Source organism: Pipistrellus kuhlii, unplaced genomic scaffold (assembly GCF_014108245.1).
Source record: "Pipistrellus kuhlii isolate mPipKuh1 unplaced genomic scaffold, mPipKuh1.p scaffold_m20_p_5, whole genome shotgun sequence".
NCBI lineage: Eukaryota > Metazoa > Chordata > Mammalia > Chiroptera > Vespertilionidae > Pipistrellus > Pipistrellus kuhlii.
In genome coordinates, this window is record NW_023425551.1 from 70,920,552 (window position 1) to 70,941,095 (window position 20,544).

The 20,544-nt window shown below is 38.4% G+C and overlaps 1 protein-coding gene across 4 annotated transcripts in view; it reads left to right on the forward strand.

The window, feature by feature from the left end:
* LOC118705039 (24-hydroxycholesterol 7-alpha-hydroxylase) overlaps positions 1–20,544 on the forward strand; it is a 101,834-nt gene that overhangs the window by 69,182 nt on the left and 12,108 nt on the right. For all 4 annotated transcript variants that reach the window (XM_036413196.2, XM_045573318.1, XM_036413197.2 and 1 more), the window contains 3 exons: positions 2,861–2,994; positions 12,469–12,564; positions 13,418–13,506. In XM_036413196.2, coding sequence (XP_036269089.1) covers positions 2,861–2,994; positions 12,469–12,564; positions 13,418–13,506 — 319 coding nt within the window. The remainder of the gene's footprint in view (positions 1–2,860; positions 2,995–12,468; positions 12,565–13,417; positions 13,507–20,544) is intronic.

Sequence of the window (20,544 nt, forward strand, 5' to 3'; positions counted from 1 at the left end):
CTCTAGCGCACTTGCTGATGAACTTGTCATGCTTCCAAGTGAAGCCTCCTAATTTTAGAGTCAAAACGCTGGGGGAACAAACCACAGATGTGCATTGAAATATGCACAGTATGAGTACAGAGCCTTTTCTAAGAGTTATAATAAGAAAGGTCTTTAACCTAAAGATGTTGTTTGAAAACTTAGCATATTTCCTTTTTTTTTCTTTGAATAATCCAAGAATACTACCTTGCTTTTCCCACATAGCATTGGGTTTTGAGAAACTAAAACTATTTTATCAAAACATTTATTCTCCAAGAGTAGTCTGCAGCTCATATTTTTATAGGTCATAATAGATTTTAAATATTATATTCAATTCAAAAGAAGCTTTTCTTTCTATATTACATAACACAAAACATTTTTGCACTTTATAATTCAATTACTCTAATAATAACTCTTATAAAATCTCTTTTTTTTCTCAAAGGAGGTCAGAAAAATAAATAAAAGATAGTACAATAAAATAAAAGGAAATTAGAATCTTCACTGTTAAGAGTCCAAACTTTTTTAGGGACTTGCTCTTCATCTTTTGTTTGCCTAGAATATCCACCATTCATCTCTCCATGTGGAAGTTGGGCCATTTGTTAATTCAATATGTATTTATTGAGATCTACTTATACAAGGAACTAATTATATTTGTAGCTTTAGAGAGAGATACTCATAGAATATTTAGCTTTACCTGCAGTTGAATGTGAGCATTCCTGCCTTTCACTCTCAGAATATTTTACACCTCACAGAATAGCTTCCTTGCCTACGTGGTATACCGGTTAACTATGAGCTTGTCTCTTACCTCCTGTGATACTAAATGTGTTGCAAGAAACCTTCATTGTTGTAACCCTGTAGAGCCTAACTCAGCCCTGGTCCCTATTTGTGTCAAGAAACTATCGAGTTTACCAGAGTGTCTAGGCACCCCTATGGAGATCAGTAGAACCAGAGTCCAAAAGCCCTGGTTCCCAGACTCTACTAACCAAAGACATTTGCTTCTAACTCTCCAGGAATTCCACATGTGCTGACATAGAGTGTCCCAGGCACCATGGACCCACCTCTCATGCAGACGGGCTTGCTTTTAAAAAAAACCTCATCTAGAATGTAGGAGAGACATGCTTGAGACCCTATATTTCACTCTTACCCAGCCATTCCCAGTACAGTTGGGAAGCAGATAGGGAAGTTGACTTAATTTAACTGATGATGTTGTTAACTTTTATTGAGCATATACTGCAAAACCAATTGAAAGCTCAGTTGTTTTAATTTTCAAAATGGAAACATTTTACTTGAAATACCATCATTAGCTAAATTGTCTAATCTGATTTAAGGCCCTGCCCATACTTTGGGATGATAAAGAGATTGGCCTCCACTCTTTTTCAGTTGCCTTGGGTCTGAATATTAGCTAAGCTATGCATGTTACCTTAGGAACATCTGATGCATCTATGTTTAGAGGAATCATCACTCCAGATGAAATACACGTGTCTCATCACCCATTTCCTAATATTTTGGGGGGAAACTTCTGAAATGTATGATTAAAAATAAGCAAAAACTTAAATGAATCAGCAGGGAAGAGATAGAAGAAGTAAGCCAGATGGCTTCTCAGATCTCTTACTTTGTACTCCAGGCAATTGTTTCTTCAGTTTCTCTCCTCTCCTCTCTCCTCTCCTCTCCTCTCCTCTCCTCTCCTCTCCTCTCCTCTCCTCTCCTCTCCTCTCCTCTCCTCTCCTCTCCTCTCCTCTCCTCTCCTCTCCTCTCCTCTCCTCTCCTCTCCTCTCCTCTCCTCTCCTCTCCCCTCCCCTCCCTTCCCCTCCCCTCCCCTCCCTCCCCTCCCCTCCCCTCCCCTCCCCTCCTCTCCCCTCTCCTTTCTCTTTTCTTTCCTTTCCTTTTCTCTTCTCTTCTCTTCTCTTCTCTTATTTTCTTTTTCTTTTCTATTTTTGTATTATTTAAAGTATTACATATGTCTCCTTTTTCCACCGTCCACCTCTCCCCAGCCACTCCCACCCCCCAGGACAAGCCCCCACTGCCCCAGTGTCCATGTCCATTGGTTATGCTAATATGCATGCATGCAAGTCTTTGGTTGATCTCTTACAGTTCTCCTCCTCCCACATTCACACCACCCTCCCCGGCCTTCCTCTGAGGTTTGATGGTCTGTTCAGTGATTCTCTGTCCCTGGATCTATTTTTGTTCATCAGTTTATGTTGTTCATTATGTTTCACAAATAAGTGAGATCATGTGATATTTATCTTTTTCTGACTGACTTATTTTGCTTAGCATAATGCTCTCCAGGTCTATCCATACTGTTGCAAATGGTAAAAGTACCTACTTTTTTATAGCAGTATAGTATTCCATTGTGTAGATTTATCACAGTTTTTTAATCCACTCATCTGCTGATGGGCTGTTTTCAAATCTTAACTATTGGAAATTGTGCTGCTATGAACATAGGGGTGCATATGTCCTTTCTAATTGGTATTTCTGATTTCTTGGAACATATTCTTTGTACTTTTGACGTCAGTCTTATATTATTGCTGTTTCCTTAAGTGAAATGAGAATTTGGACAAGGAAGTATGAAATGGGTGAAAATTGAACACCTTTCTGACAGGGCCTGTCTTAGTCATTTGACAGACATAGGATTGTGAGAACCAAGCAAGCAACATTGACTTCGTTTTTTATGCCATACATTTTATCTTGGTAAGAAGCAATAAATGTCTAAAGCTGGTATTTAAAGAGTAATAGTACTATTGACACTAGCGTCAGAGATAGTATCTAACCTATGTTTATGAGCTTACCTAGAATCATTTCCTGGTCGCTTTAAGTCCATTTTCTTTTTAAATTCTTTTTACAGGTAAAGATAAGATTAAAGTGTCTGAGGATGACTTGAAGAAACTCCCTCTAATTAAATGGTGTATTTTGGAAACAATTCGTTTAAGAGCCCCAGGTGCCATTACTAGAAAAGTGATGAAACCAGTTAAAATTTTGGTAAGCTTTGGTTTGACTTTAAAATAATCTCTCTAGGGGGAAAAAATGTATATATCTTTTCCATATACTATTAGATAATTCCTTAAGTTCCAGTAGCACGGAATGACCTAGTAATAGATCACTAACAAGAGTTGTACAGCAACATTTTGTCAATGTAGGTGTTTTCCCATTGGTGAAGATTTTAGCTACAATATAATGTTTTAATAATCATTTTGGCTATGTGATTATGTGTTAAAATTAGTATAATCCTATTTCAATCAAGCAGGTGGATGAGATAATATTTTCACTGCTGAGCAGCCATAGGTTGAGGAATTCATGTGCAAGCGAAGTTCCAACTAGAGACAGTTTCAGACCACAGATCACAGATATGGGAACAAACAATTGATTTTAACAATCAGCATCCGAGTGAGGGAGAGAGGTCCTTTTTATGGGCAGAGGAGGAGGAAATTCTGAAGTGCACCATGAAAGGTATGTGTACATGGCAGAATTTCAGGTCAATATTTGCTGAGTCAATCAAGCAGAACAAAATATTGTTTCAGAATGATTTGACTTAGAGCCTGGAAGATCACATTAAGTCAGACCTCCACTCTTGTTGGCTGTTTTTACACACAGCATGAGAGTGCCTGGATTTAAACCAAGAACATTTTGCAGTGGTACAACACAAAAAAAACAAAACAAAACAAAAAAAAACAACACCCAAATTTTATAAAGGTTGCAACTTGCTAAATTCAGAAGAGATGTTGCTTTTTGGCTGATCTTACATAAATTACAGGATTTAGTTTTAGTGTGATTTTAAAGTTTTTGCTTTTAAATAATCAAATTCTTAATTACTTTAAGAGTATAAAAGAATATGCTTTCAGAGGAAATAGTCAGAGAACTTTGGTGCAATTAAGTAGAACAATGTGTTTATTTGTCTGAATAGTACTATAATTTTATTGCATTATAATTTTATTTAGTACTATAATTTTACTATAATTTTATTTACATTATACGTGTTTATAACATAAATATACAAAAATAAGTATATACATATATTATAAATATTTACATTTTACAGTATGGGGCAAAAGCAGGTTTACAGTTCTATGTATGTGAAACACAGTTTATTCTTGTATTATTATATATTAACTATTATTTTCTTTATAAAAACTATAAACTTACTTTTGCACACTCATATTATTTTATAGCCTCATTTATATTCTGGCTAGGAGATAATTATTTGAATTACACAATCATTTATCTGCCAGCAGGCATCTTCATTTTTATTGTATTACACAGGATCTATACATGTTTTGTTAGATTTATACCTAAATATTTCAGTTATTTTTAAGATTTTATAAATGGTATATTTTCAAGTTTTAAGGCTCAATTTTACATTACTTGTTTGTAGAAATACAGCTGATTTTTTTGTATGTTGCAACTTTGCTAACCTCACTTATTGGTCCTAGGAGTATTTTTGTAGGTTCCTTATGAGCTTCTGTGTAGATAATATCTTAATTTCTGCCTTCCTACCTGCATTCTTGCCTTATTGCATTGGCTCTGTCATCTAGCACTGTGGTGAATTACAATGGTGACAGCAGATATTCTTGCATTGTTTCTGATTTTTATGGGAAAACATTTAGTCTTTCCTTGTTAAGTATAATGTTGACTGTAGATTTTTTGTAGATACCTAGAATAAACCTCATTTGATCATGATGTATATAATTTTTATACATTGTTAGTGTCTTTTGCTAACATTTTATTGAGGATTTTTGCATCCAGGCTCATGAGAGTTATTGGTCTGTAATTTCCTTCACTTTTTATTTTGTACTGTTTTGTCTGATTTTTGTACCAAGACAGTCTCTTCAAAGCTGTTTTATGCTTGTTCTGTACCCTTTTCATAAGCACTCACATTCCTTTCTTTCATCCACTCTTGTTTCTTCCCATTTTTTTCTTCCTTCCCATCACATGTATTTCCTTATGAAAGAGAAAAGAAAAGGTCATCAGTATAGCTCTCTTCTTTTCTTCCTTAATTCCTTTATTTTTCTCTCATTTGCTCTTTCTGTCTCATTCTTCAGGTTTTTTGAAGAATGTAATTGCTCTCCCTTAAAGGTTGCATTTCAGGCTCTGGCCAGGTAGCTCAGCTGGTTAGAGTGTTGTCCCTATATACAAAGGTTGTGTGTTCAATCCCTGGTCAGGACGCATACAAGAAATAACCAATGAATGAATAAATAAGAACAACAACAAAGCCATGTCTCTCTCTTTCTCAGATCAATTTTAAAAAAAAGTTCCCATCTTATCTGTACTAACCATTCCCATGACTGAATCGAGAAGAAAAAACCCATAAGGATTCTTATATTTAAGTTCTTACACAATTTTTTTTCCTGCTGCTTTTGGATTTCTTCTCTCTCCTGTGAGTTTCAGTGTGGTTTATGTGGTTTCAACACATTTCACCTTGTGCTTCTTTAACCATTCGCTCTGCCTGCCACATATATGGCAGCTCTGCCCCCCTCTTCTCAGACATAACACCTGGCTGTGCTATTTCATTAGCTAAGTATCTGAGATCATCACAGGGTGATTGTATAATGAGAAGTGTTTAATTTGTTTCATAAATAGATTTCCTTCCCAGACACAAACCAAAAACTTTTAGGCACACACAACTTTCTAACCAATATAACTCACCTCCTCTGAGATCATGTTCCTTCTGGCTCCTGCTATCCTGCCTTTGGAGATTCTCATGCTGTTCATTTATCTTTATTTGATTAATTACACTTACACCCCAATTCTACTTCCTTCACATAAACGCTACTTTGTCCCTTGGGATTCTGTGCTCATCCTCTTTCTTTTCCTTTAGCTTCTCCTATGCCACCACCTGAAGCTTGTCTTCTGGGCCCCTTGGTCCCCTCCACAGGAGGAGTTTTCCACTGGGTAGATGTTAGCTCCTGCTTATTTCACTTTTCTTTTCTTTTTTTTCTTTTAATATATTTTATTGATTTTTTACAGAGAGGAAGAGAGAGGGAGAGAGAGTTAGAAACATCGATGAAAGAGATTCATCAATCAGCTGCCTCTTGCACACCCGCTACCGGGGATGTGCCCACAAACAAGGTACATGACCTTGACCGGAATCGAACCTGGGACCTTTCAATCCCCAGGCTGACGCTCTATCCACTGAGCCAAACCAGTTTCGGCTTCACTTTACTTTTCATTTCCTTGAATATTTCTCTTTTCTTGTATTTGATCTTCTCTTTTCTTGTATTTTTATTTTACAGAAGCATGCTGACACAAATGTATTTGTTTTTCAGCATAAAATTTCTTCTCTCTTGACCAGCAACTCAGTCTGCTGGTCAAGCTTAACATTGATACTGATATGGTCACTGTATATTCCACTACCCCTTCAACCCCCTCAACTCCTTTTCTGCCCTTAAATGGGTAGTTTTTGGGGGAGCTTTTAACATCATATCCCTGTCAGATTGTTGGGGCTGTTAACACCACATAGTTCTTAAAATTTAATTTTACTTATTTCAACAACGTTACCAAAAGAAACATCCATGCTCAAACACATGCCTATACATATACACTTATACATACACAACTCCACAACCCCATGACTGTACTGTAACAACTGTCCAACATTCTCTTTGTATTACGTCAGTAAATAAATCTAGTTCTCGTCATAGTGTAAATGTCATTAAAAAAAAGTTGTTAACATTATTTTTTACTTTTTATGCATTTAGGGAGTTTTCATATTTATTTTCATTGCCACATAATCATCATAGAGTTAATAGCTTATTGAATATTTAATTATTTCTTGGTTCTTGAAAATTTAGATTGCTTTTTTTTGTGGGGTTTTTGTTTTTATTTTTTTCATTTTTTAATGTGGTAATTACTTGCATCTTTGTACAGAGTGCATTTTCTTTTCTTTCTTTTTTTAAATCCTCATTCAAGGATATGTTTATTGATGAGAGAGAGAGAGAGAGAGAGAAAGAGAGAGAGAGAGAGAGAGAGAGAGAGAGAATGATAAGGGTAAAGAGAGAGAGAGAGAATATCAATATGAGAGAAAAACATCGATCAGTTGCCTCCCATACCTTCTCTGACCGGGGATTAAACCTGCAACCTTGGTATGTACCCTGACCAGGAATCAAACCTTCAACCTTTTGGTGCGATGGAGGACACTCCAACAATGGAACCACCTGGCCAGGGCCATTTTCTTTTTATAATGATTATTCTTAAATTATGTGTTACTAGTGGATTACTGGTCCAAGGGTATAAATACACTTATGATTCATGATATACAACCCTCTTATAAAGTCTAACATCTATGGGATAAAATATTTTAATTAGACATAATGGATATCTAAAACAAATCAAGAACTTATTTTAAATCATTATTAGTCTCATATCTCCATTTCCTTACACTCACTCTTCTAGAGAACATGAGGCTACTTACTACCTGTTCAGTTTCCATCCAGAACCCAGTAGCTGTGATGGTGTCTCAGTGGTGGGGCAGCCCAGATACCTGTGCTCAGGCTGCATCTTCCCAGAATGTCACCATCCTTCCTTTCATTATTTCCAACAACATGGTCTTCACAGATATAAAAGGTACAGTGTTTCCTGCACTCACTGTTTCTTTTGTAAATGTGGCCTTCCCCTTAGGAAGCCCACAAGCACCTGGATTTCTCCCTGGGGAGATGAGCCTCTAACTTTAATAACTTGCAGAGTTTTCATAATGTAAGTAATACATGGTAATTAGAAAAAAACAAGAGAGTACAAAAAAAAAGATGAAAGAAGAAATAAAAAATTGCTAATAATCTCATGACAAAGATTACCCCTGTGGTATTATAATTACCTTTGGTATTATAATTTCAGATTTTCTTTTCCTGTAGTGTGTGCATTTTTTAAAATTCAATTGGGGTCCTACTGTGTTAATTTTTTTATAGTCTGCTTTTATTTTACTTAATAATAGATCACAAATAATTTTCTATATCAATAAAGGACATCTATACCATTTGAATTGCAGCATAATAATCTAATATACTGACAGAGTCTAAGTTTTTTAATCAGTTCCCTATTCTCAATTCTGTGTATGGCTTTCATTTTTTTCACTATGCCTTTGCTGAATATACTAACTCATTCCTAAGAATTTGGATTAAAGAAAACATTTCATAGGAAACCATCTGTATTGAGCAGTGACAGAGGTTCATTCATATTTTCCCTCCTGTTGGACAGCTGGTCAGGGTGTCTTGCTATGAATGCTAGAAGTATTCTCCCACTGCTCTTCCTCTGCGTAGTCTGAACAGAGTATCAGTGTTCATTTTTGCTTTTGTATTCTTTTCTATTAAAATTAACAACTGTCTGCTTTCTCAGATTTACTTAATTTCTTCCTTCTCTTTATTATGCCACCTTTTGAAAACTCTTAAACTTCTACCTATACTCTCTTTTCAAGTTTTCATATTTTTAGTATAAAGTTAATCTGCAAGAATACCAAACAAGTAATAAAGTAGTATTGGAAAATATGAATAATTAAGGCATATTAATTATCTTCTTGAGGTAGTAAAATGTTATAAAACTATTAAAATATGTTATTAAAACAATTAAAATGGCATCACACTGGTGTCAGATCAGATTGTCAGAACAATAGAGTAATTCAATAGATAACAAAGAAACAAAACCCCTTATACATAAGAATTTAACAGAATAAATAATTATAAATTCACGAAGAGGAAAGAGATTAATATGTGGTTTGGGAAGACTAGATAAGGCAGGGGAAGATGGGTGGACGGGAGGTTATGAGGTCAACCAAAGGACTTATATGCATGCACATAAGCATAACCACTGGACACAGACAATACATGTGTGAGGGCCTGTCCTGGGGTGTGGGGACAGGCTGGGAGAGGTTAGTGAGGGGAAAGGGAGACATATGTAATACTTTGAACAATAAATAATTTTTAAAAGTTATAAATTGCCCTTAAACAAATACACAAATGATTTCTCAATATAAATAAATAAAAGAGGGTACCTTTTTTTTTTTTTTTTAACATAGTGGTTCTGAAACTTTTGGTCTCAGGGTCTCTTTATACTTTTCAAATTTATTGATGATCCCAAATAGCTTTTGTCTGTGTGAGTTATGTATATTAACTGTGTTAGAAACCAAAGCTGAGAAATTGTTATAGGATATATTTAGTAATTCATTTAAAAAGAACAAGAAACTCTATTACTTGTTAAATTAATAGCCCAGTTTTAAGAAACATACTTTCCAAAATAAAAAGTGAAGAGTAGCATGGTTTTTAAATTTTTGTAAATCTGATGTCTTGCTCATAGAAAATATCTGAATTCCAATGTATGTGTCTGCAATCAGTCTATTGTGATGTATTGTTTTTATTGATGGAAATGAAGAAAATCCAGCCTCACATTGACATGTAGCCAAAAAAGGAGTGTTTTAGTAGCCTTTTCAAATATGTGTGGCTGTTCTTTGATACTACACTAAAACTCAGTGGTATTTTCTTATAAGTTTGTTGCAATCTGAAAATATATCAGTGAATTTTGGCAGTAAGTTATGTTAAAATCCACTGGTGTATCCTGTACTTAGAGTGAGTATTTTTACTCAGGAGTGATGTTTGACCTGGCAGATGCTCTGGAAAGGTCTTGGGGACTCCTAGAAATCCCTAACCCACCTTTGAAAGTCACTGTTGTAGAGAAAGCCAATATTGTAGCCACTATTATAAATTTAGGATTAATCAGTGAAATTACAAAGCAGATGAACAGGTTTGAATGTACCATATTAAAAATTGACATGTCTTATTTTGTAAAGTATAATTCAGACTAAATGTAAACCAAAAATTAAGAATAAATAGCAATATATTTGTAACACAAGGGGACATAATTTTAATATATAAAGAATTTACAGCTCATAAGTAAAGCACTAGGGTTACCTAGATTAATGCACAAAAGTTTATAGAAGAAAACAACATGGAAAATGCTCAACAAAGACATAAACTTTTAGGTGGCAATCAAAACTTGACTATTGAAAATGTCAGACTAGCAGATAAGAGGGTAATGAAATTGACATGTTCATATTGTAGTTAGAGATATTTTTATTTTTTACAAAATTTGAGGAAGCAATTAAGCAACAGGTATTAATAGCATTAAAATATTCATGTCCTGTGTCTTCTGAATATCTCTGTTAAACGATTTTGTATGAAAAATGCTTTTAGGAAGAAGGCTCTAGTGATGGCATTTATACTAGGAAAAACATTAGAAAAGGTTCAGATTAATTATGATTTAATCTAGCCAATGAAAGATTAAACAGCGATTGGAGAGGGAATTATTCACAATGACTACACAATAGGAAGAAATAAATAGTCTTTAACTTTTAAAGGGCTAAGAGCTAAGCTCCTGGCCAAGAGCTAGGAGGGAAACCAGGTGCTCTGGACCTTCTCCTGCTGATGCTTTGTCTTTATAGGACTCCTCCCTTCTCTTCCATATTCTGCATTCCTTGCACCCACTTTGCTCTCAGAATTCTTCTTGAGGATATAGCAGAGAGCCCTTCCTTCTTGTTCCTCTCCAGACTAGAAGCTCATTTGGCCTCATAGCATCCCTATGTGGTGGGCTGGCCAGGTTCCATTCTGTTTACCTGAGAGATGCCGTTATCATTGCACCAAGTTGTGACTTCTCTTTGCTAGTGGTCTGTGTTCCTGTCGTTACTGTTTTGTCTCCCTCTTGATCTGACCCTTCATCCATCCTGCAAATAATGGCAGGGCCTGTTTAGACTAGGCATGTTGATATCTGTTCTCTCAGAGGGTTCCTTTGATACAACCAGCTCGCGCATCCCTTTATGCCATTTGTCAGCCTGGCATTTGCTGCTCCAAGAGGCATGTCTCTTTGGTCTTCTCCCTGTTGCTGATGTTAATGGTGTTATCCAGGCCCCCTTTGACGTCTTTCTTTATTAGCTGGCTTTGTGGGCCTCAGCAGTCAGCAGCCTACAAGTCATAATCACAGGTCAACTGACTCTAAAGAGGACTGCTTGGTGGGAAAGGAAGGACAGACTGCCTCTAGCCCTGCCCCCAGCTGATTTCAGAGCTGTCATGACCTCTCTAGCTTCAGTTCCTGCAGAGGGAATGAAACACAAATTGGGATCTCACCGATCTCTTTCAACTTAAAAAAAAAAAAAAAATGGTTAAGAGGGCACCAGAAAGCCTTCTCTCTTCCCAGGTTTGGATCTAACTATCCAGCTGTCCTGGCATTGAAATTACAAAACTCAAGCAACATTCAGTTCCCATCAGAGCCAACAGGGGGTTCTCTTGGGCCAAAAACTAATGACCTCTCCCATTACTCAACCTCCTACTACCACAAGGAGACATGTTTTTAATTGTAAGGTGTTATTTCTAGATGCATGAGCTTCGTGTTTTGCAAATATCTTGAGGACACCTGAAAATTATGCAGGGTTAAATAGATGTGGCTTCTGATATTTGGCGGTGGGAGTTGCTATTACCAGTAAAACAGCCCCACTCTGTAAAGTTGGTAGCTACCTAGAGATCACACACCATAGGAGAGCTCTTTGCCCTGTGGTTCCTGAGCGTAAAGGTGATTTTATGAGATGGTTTTACTCCTTGGGATAGCTTATTTAACATGAATGCAGGAGGATTGGGCAGACTCTCCTGTCGAATGAATCCCACTGCTCAGCCCCACAATCACCACAGCACCCAACACAAAACCATCCAAATAAACGCACCACACTTGCTTCGTCCTGTGTCTTACTAACCAGTTGCTTCATATTCCTTCTGCCCGTAACAGCTGCTGCAAGAATGAAAAAACAAAGAACTCACTGGGCCTGCCCTGACCCCAGGGGCAGGACACCTGCTGCCCCGGTCCTTAGTGCTGTGACCAATATCCTATCGCAGAGTTAGGTTTTTCTAGAACACTTGCTGTAAACCTCAGCATTGAGCATCAAAAACTGCATTAGAATGGACCTATACTGGTTTCTGAAATTTTCACATTTATCAAATATTTCCCATATGTAACTAAATATATATATTCAGTAACTGATCATTGGAATTAGAAATCAGTGCCCAAATGGTGTGGCTCAGTGGCTGAGTGTTGATCCATGAACCCAGAGGTAACTGCTTCAATTCCCAGTCAGGGCACATGCCCAGGTTGGAGGCTCAGTCCCCAGTGGGGATGTGCAGGAGGCAGAAATGATGTTTCTTTATCATGGATGTTTCTATTCTCTATCCCTCTCCCTTTCTCTCTCTTAAAAAAAAATCTTTAAAAGTGTTTTTTTTTTTTAATAAGAATATTTAAAAAATAAGAATTATAAATTAGTCATCTCCCAAGTTGGAAAATAGAATTGTCTACCCAGGAAAGAATTAAAGTTTATCGCCATTAATTATAAAATGCATGTGCCTTCACCACAATATAGTCATAACATTGTTTTTAGTGACCCAAACACTTTTTAACAGAATTCAAAAAAATAAATTGGAATCAATTTTTCTATTGTAGAATTTCACTGTTCCTTCTGGTGACCTGTTGATGTTGTCTCCATTTTGGCTACATAGAAATCCAAAGTATTTTCCTGAACCGGAACTGTTCAAACCCGTAAGTTACTTTTTTTCAATAATACATCGTTCTTTTTATTTTAATTTATTTTTGTGCCAGGAGTATGTATTCATAAACTAACTAGGACTGTGTCATTAAGCAGCATATTACTCTAGTAACAAAGGTGAAAATACAGATTAGATTTGCAATATGGCATAACATGTATAACAAATCAGATAGGCAAGTTCCTGGAATAAGCTTCAGCAACTTTACAATAAATTTTTATCTGAAACCAGCAGAGCGTGTTAGAGTAAACATGCCTAGTTCCCACAGAAGACTGAGTTCATGTTCTTCAGACAGTTGTTCTCATTATTGGTTTCTGAGGAGCCCGAAAAATAAAAATGAAGCAAATTAAAACTGTTCTGCTGTTTCTTAGAATTGGGGGAGTGTCTGGGCTGAACAGCATCTTAAGAGGCCATTTGATCTATTCTCTGCCTTCAGGTGAAACTGTCAAAAATGGCATCCAGATGTATCCGTTCTGCATGCAGGCTCCTTCCAACAGGGCTGTCAGCAGCTGTCTGTTACTAAATTTATCACCAAGAGCAGTTTCAGGATGGGGCCTGAGGCCCTGTTGTAAATACTCTTCCTCTCTGGAGTCTGTCCTGGGGTTGATTTACATGGTCATCTACATTTGCCACTTAACAGAATTCTTCTTAAACCCTTTTATTTATTAGTTATGTTCCAAAAGCGTAATCGTGGCTGATATTAATAACAGGTCGGAAAAAATGACCAACAAGCCTGCAACTTTATATGCAAGGATTAGCTGTACAAGGTCATTTTTAGCCTAGAGAAATAAAGTTAAGCTTATTTATATAAGGCTGATTTGGGGGGGGAAAATGTTTTCTTCCCACAGGAACGTTGGAAAGAGGCAAATTTAGAGAAGCATGCTTTCTTGGACGGCTTCGTGGCCTTTGGAAGTGGGAAGTACCAGTGTCCAGGAAGGTCAGTGAGACAGCCGGGCCACGCTCACCCACAGAGTCTGTGGGGAGATGGGGGAGTTCTGGCTCAGTCTGTCTTTTCTTTATTATCAAACGACAGGGCAAGCCAGAGACCGTGTTTTGTTTGGTTGGCCATCTTGTGGGATGTCTTTGTGGGAATGTCTAAAGTGGCTTCTGATAGGAGAACAAAGTATTCCAGTTCCAGCTGCCAGAGGCGCTCAAGGTTTATGTTTCAGATGCTCAGCTCTCATAGAAGAATAACTCAAAAGGCGTTTGAGTTTCACCTTTTTAAAAGATAAAACTGTCGGTATAATGATTCTCTATTTTAAAATATATTTTTATTGATTTCATACAGGAAGGGAGAGGGAGAGAGAGGTGGAAATATTAATGATGAGAGAATTACTGACCAGCTGCCTCCTGCATGCCCCACAATGGGGACTGAGACTGTAACCCGGTCATGTGCCCTGACTAGTAATTGAACTATGACTTCCTGGTTCATAGGTTGATGCTCAATCACTCAGCCATGCCTGCTGGGCAGGTGTGATATTTCTTTAACAACAGCCTTTTCGGAGACATTTGTTCAGAGTCCAGAATGTCATTAGCATGGAGCATAGCAGCAGCTTACTAAATGGCTTTTATTTAGTGGGTTAGTTTGGTTCTATCAAAAAAAATTTTGACACCTTTGGTAGTTAAATTAATCTGGCACCCAGTACTTCTCTGTAGTGTGATGCCCTGTTCTGGGGCAGGAGTTTATCATTGAATGAAAGATATCTAATATTTATGTGTTTAAGCAGACACTTTATTTTAACATCTCGCCTGTTCCAGGCCTTCTTCTAAGCCAGTGTTTTTCAACCTTTTTTGGGCAAAGGCACACTTGTTTAATGAAAAAAATCACGAGGCACACCACCATTAGAAAATGTTAAAAAATTTAACTCTGTGCCTATATTGACTATATATAAAGTAATTCTCTTGAATAGGAATCAAATAAACACAAAGAAAGTATTTTATAATTACTTTATTATGAAATATTAAGTAAACAAAATAGTGAAAAATTATAAAATTCTTGTCTTGTCTGCACCTACGGCACACCAGGCAACATCTTGCGGCACACTAGTGTGCCGCGGAACAGCGGTTGAAAACGCTGTTCTAAGCCTCAGTGACAGAGCAGTGGGGAAGGCAGACATGGTCCCTGGCCTCTTAAAACTTGCACTCTGCCTTAAACAAGCCCCACTTCTTCTTGCTGCTGATTCTGGTAGGGGGTTATTGGTACCATTCTATTAGAGGATTATTGGCACCTGTTTGGAACAGAATCTCACTCAGTGGATGTACAGAGCCTTTAAAAATTGCATATCAGAAAAATTTTAGTTTCTTAACTTAAGAAGTCAGTTGTCTTTCTTGTTGGAACAGTAATGTCCATCCATATTTGCAATTATGACTTTCTCCACAGCATCGGCTCTACCCCTCCTTTGGTTCATGTTTATCAATATGCTTTTAGTAATATACACCTCCCCCAAATGGTTTTAGTTAGTCTCAGCCAGCCATGATCATTCTTTCTCCCTTTTTAGAAGTTCTTCTAGGAGCCTAAGGGTAAGCAAATTGTTACATAGTGTTTCCCTGGAGACACTATTTGGCTTGGGCAGTTGACCTGAACTGGCCAATCAGATTGAAAGGAGAGACTTTTCTTCCGTGGTGAGGAGAGAGGCCCACTTTGTCCTTTCCCTTCGGATGTGAACAGGAAGCATGCAGCCCAGTTGTTATTAGCAGCAGATTCAAGTGGAACAGCCTCATGATGGTGTGGAGTCTATGGAGTCAAGGACAGAGATATAGAGAGAAGCTAGTCTATGTGATATTATTGTGTCACTGAACCAGCAGTTTTGAGGAGTTCATCTATTTCCTGTCATGCTAGATAATAAATGTTTTCACTTTTATAAATAACTAGAGACTCAGTGCATGGAAATTCATGCACTAGAGCAGGGGGTCCCTCAGCCTGGCCTGCCCCCTCTCAGTCTGGGGAGCCCTCAGGGGCTGTAGGCAATCTGACAATCTGGGGAAGGCAACACCCCATCACACCTCTACTGCTGCCACTGCCAACAGCACAAGCCTCATCTGGCCCTGGTTACCTGAGCCTCGGGCAGCCCTGGGGGGCTGGACAGTCACCATCCGAGGCTTGCCTGTACCTTGGGCCAGCCCTGGGCAGTTGGGCAGCCACCATCTAAGGCAGGTGTGTGGAGTGGCCAGGCTCACCTAGGGGCAGGCCTAGCCTTGCTGCACACCTGCTGTCCTGGTGGGACTGAGGGGACAGGGCGCTTCCATGTTGTGTCTGTGAGTGCTGCCATCTTTGAGGATAGGGCAGTCAATTAGCATATTCCCTTCTTATTGGCTGTGGGCACCATCATTTTGCAAGTGCATGAGGATTAATTAGCATATTCCCTCAATATTATATAGGATAATAATAAAATAATATATTTATAACATATAATTAATGTTCATGATTTTTAAGGCAGTTGAGTTGAAGGTCTTATTGTTTATAGCTGAAAGCATGCTGACATATTTACCAGAAAACTTCCAAGGTGAACACTGTAATTGAGTATCCAATACTTTAGGAGCAGAGTAGGACAAAGGAAAACAACAATAATAGCAACACACACACACACACACACACACACACACACACACCTGCTTCTTATATTATTTTTATTTTATTTTCATTTTTTATTAAGGTATTATATGTGTACATATCTTACCATTGCCTTCCCCTCACTATTATTTTTATTTTAGATAAGCAGTTCTTAAGCCAAGAATGCATTATTGTTTTTGTCACTGTTAAGTAACATTTTTGTAAGAGTAGATCTTCTAAAAAGAATATTACCTTTTTCATGTTCCTTTAGTATATATCTTCAATTGCAACGAGATAGTTTATTATAACCATCTTTGAAGCTGACCTAGAAATATTTTAAACTGAGGTATGAAATGCGTGACAATAGAGCATGTAGTATGGGCCAGTGGTCAATCAATGACTATTGTTTTTAAGAGGAGCTGTTAGGACATTAGTGTAATATCTGTTGAGGCTGATAGACATTTGCTTCGGTTTGAGAGTAATGGATACCATGCATAGAATCATGACATTTCAGCTCAATCAGTAGTATGTTATATAGAAACTGTAGAAATTTTGCACTAGAAATGATTTAAATATGTTTTTATTGATTTGAGAGAGAGAGAAAAAAACATCCATGTGAGAGAGAAACATCCATCAGTTGCCTCCCTCATGCTCCCCAACCTGAGATTGAACCCACAACCTGGGCATATGCCCTGACCAGGAATCAAACCAGCAACCTTTTGGTGCATGGGAGGACACTTGACCAATTGAGTCAGACCATTCAGGTCTGTGATAGAAATTTAATCCCACAAACACTTAGTATAATCCCCAGAAAATCGTGCCCATTCTTAATTTGTGTATCAGGAGCCAATTTACTTTCTCATGTACCAAACACGCAGTGAGTCAGAGAAAGTTGCCTGTAAAGTTTCTGACCATCAGAGTTCATCAGGAACAGTCTTGTGGCCTTGCAGCTGTCACCCTTGGGAGTCCAGGCTGCTGAGGCAGCAGGAGAACCCCTCACACAAGTGAACACAGAATATTTTGCTGAATTTACCAAGTAAGTAGTCAGTGCTGCCATCAACTGCCAGAGAAACATTGAAATGGAAGAACTGTAGTACCTACTCCACATAGTCGGAGTTCTGAAATGCATTTGGAGGAAGAACCCTTTGCTGGGCACTTTCCTGAAGCTGGGTACACACAGCAAGGGAACCCTTCCTAGTAATTCTAACGCTGGAGAAAAGCAGAAGAAAGCAGCATGAACTCCCAGACTTCAGCATTGGTAGCATGCAAAATGAAGAGCCCCACTACAATGGACATTCTCCTCTAAAACTGTTCATCTAAATGGAGAAACAGGACAAGGGAATTTTAGTGTCATGTGGGTGTCTCTGAGAGTAGATGATCTTGGCAGAAAGGGATGTGCTTGCTAGACTCAATCTCTGGAACACCAAGCCAGCAGCCTTGATTTTCCCTGGTTCCCATCCATGCATGAGGATGCCTGGGTGGCTGTCTCATTGTGCTAATTGATAGGGGTTAAATTCTAGTGTAAAATAGTCACGCTGATTGTTGGCATGATTACCCCACTTGGAAAGGCATGCTTGGACAAGAAGACAAAAAGAGGGTATATAAGAGAACAGCTGCAGTCCTTGAGAAATGGAAAAGAAGCATGGATCCCTTGGGAACAGAAACCAATTTCCAGCCTTTTGTGTGTATGTGGCTCTCACCTGTGTCACAGGGCAGTACTAGGCCACAAAGTCATGGAAGTGTTTTGAATTACTAATGAAAATCACACAGCTGTTGGAAAATTAATCCAAAAATAGGTCCAGCTGATAGTAGATTGGTAGTAGTATTATTCAACCTAACTAATACCTCTTGAGCACCTGGTTTAGTGTGGTTATTATTTCACTCAATAAATATTTATGGAGAATATATTGTATTTCAGGGTAGAGCTCTAGGAGTTACGTTGGAAAACAAAATAAGGGATCAAAGTCCCTTCCCTCAAAAAGTTTATAGTCTAATTCAAGTCACTTTAGTAAACACCAAGCGAATCAAAGAAACATAACATTCCTGAATTGCATATCATGTAGTTAGGGAGATGAAACATGGCAACGTGGAAAACAAGCCTGATTAACTTCATAAGATAGCACTTGAGCAATGCCAGGTGAGTCATATAATCGCCATAGGAGTTCAGGGCATTTAAAGGGGCTCTATGGCCTAGATGGGAATAATCAATAAACGGCATAGAAGAAAGCCCACCTTCCCCACAGGCAGTGGTATCAAACTTTTAGGAGAGATGAAAGGAAATAGTCATAGCAATGTAATGGACCTGTATGTTAATGGTTGCAAGTCAGTTGTCTATTTGGAGTTTGTGAGGCTCTGAGCACAGTTGTTTCTGTATGTTTGTTTTAAAGATGATGTAATTTTAATAACTGTGCCCTAATGAAATAGCTTTACACAATCTTGTATTTGAGAAGTACTGTTAGCTGGTCACTTTTGAGGAGTGAGCAAACTGAGATCCCTACGGGTTTCTCGACATGTTGCAAATTCAGTATATGGGGAGGGCAAAAGTAGGTTTACAGTTGTGAATACCCAGAATAGAGTTTATTCTTGTATTATTATTTATTAATTATTGTATTATTTATTCATATTACAATTGCAAATCCAATTTTCCTAGCCCACATTTTGAGGAATCTATAATAATAAAAGCATAATATGCTAATTAGACCAGACGTCCTTCCAGATGACCTTTCGAAGGATGACCTTCCGGACCAAGCTGGGGCTGCAAGGGAAACCCAGGCTCTGGGTGCCTGTCAGCGTCCAGAGGGAAACCCAGATCCCGGGTGCCAGAGGGAAGCCAGTGCCGGCAGCCAGGGGAAGGAATGCTACTCTTGCATGAATTTCGTGCATTGGGCTTCTAGTTTGTTACATAAACTAATGCATCCCCTCAACTCCAGTTGGTAAATAGAATTGCATCTGCTTATACAGTGGTTACCTAACATTTTCACCACAGCGTGAACTTGTCCTGGTGGGTATATAAAGTGGTTAGGATGAGGGTAGGCATGGCAGATCCGGTTAATCCCAGGACTCTGAGCCAGGCTGCCAGAACCCTCCGTGAATTTGCAGCCATGCTTCTCTATTCCTTCTGCTTTACTAAGGAGCAGCAACTCACACAAAGGAGCTGTGAGACCCCTGGCCGAGTTGCTGTCATTACCTTCTTAGCCATTTCATTTTGACACTTCATTAGGAGCCTAAGGTTTCAGTCTCTGAAGAACAAAAGAAGCCATTCAAGAGTGACTTTTGAGACTCTGATAGGCCAAAGTGCTAAAATAAATATGCTCCTTTCTGAGCAGATTTCAACGATCTCCGATCTCCGGCCCCTCCGTGGTGCATGATTTCTCTATGGCGAGAAGGGAGACTTCGGGCTGGTGTCTCCCCCCACCCCACTTCTCAGGGACTGCTCTTGAATAGGTGTCTACTGTTCCTAAAAAAGAAGACCGGCATGAAAACTGTACCATATGCCTATAGTGCTGATTCCACCTCCAACAGGCCAAACACAATATGCCTGTAGTGCTGATTCCACCCCCAACTCTGTCCCTGGGGAGTACAATTCCCTAAGCCAATCCTCACTTCCTATCCCTGGTTCCTCCCTCCTTCCCTCCTTGGTTTAGGTGTTAGCATGTGTTTTAAGCAGCACAATGAACTATTGAAGTTTCTTTTGGGACATACAGGTCAAAAATAACCAACCATTCCCTGATGGATGTTAATAAGGAAGGACTTGATCTTAGAAACCAAGTTCTTCCTTATTGGCAGCTATTTGAGACTCAGAAGGAGGTATTGTTGGGATGAAGCTGGTACCATAGAACAGTGCGGCGGCGGCGGCAGCGGCCTGGCTTCCCGGGAACGTGGCTGCCACAGTGGTCTCTGCCAGAGGCTAGCCCCAGCTCCACGCTTTTTAGATCCATAACGCCATGCATTGCCTTCAGTACAGAAACCAGCCCAATGTGTTTTTTTCTGTCACGTGCAACTGAGAGCATCCGAAGTAATATAATTTTCTTTTAAAGAAAAAAAATTAAAAATTTATCAAACTCCATGAAATCATAAACATATACTAACCACATCAGTTAATAGCTTTCTAAATATCTTGTGCTTTGTAAAAGGGCTGAATTTCATTTACCTTGGGTATATCACAAAGCAAAAGTAAATGCCACTTCTTAAATTTTTCTTAGAAGGTCTGAGATTTAACATATATTAAGAGGTGATTTTTTTTAAATATATTTTATTGAGTTTTCACAGAGAGGAAGAGAGAGGGATAGAGAGTTTAGAAACATTGATGAGAGAGAATCATCCATCAGCTGCCTCTTGCACACACCCTACTGGGGATGTGCCCGCAAACAAGGTACATGCCCTTGATTGGAATCGAACCCCGGACCTTTCAGTCCACAGGCTGAC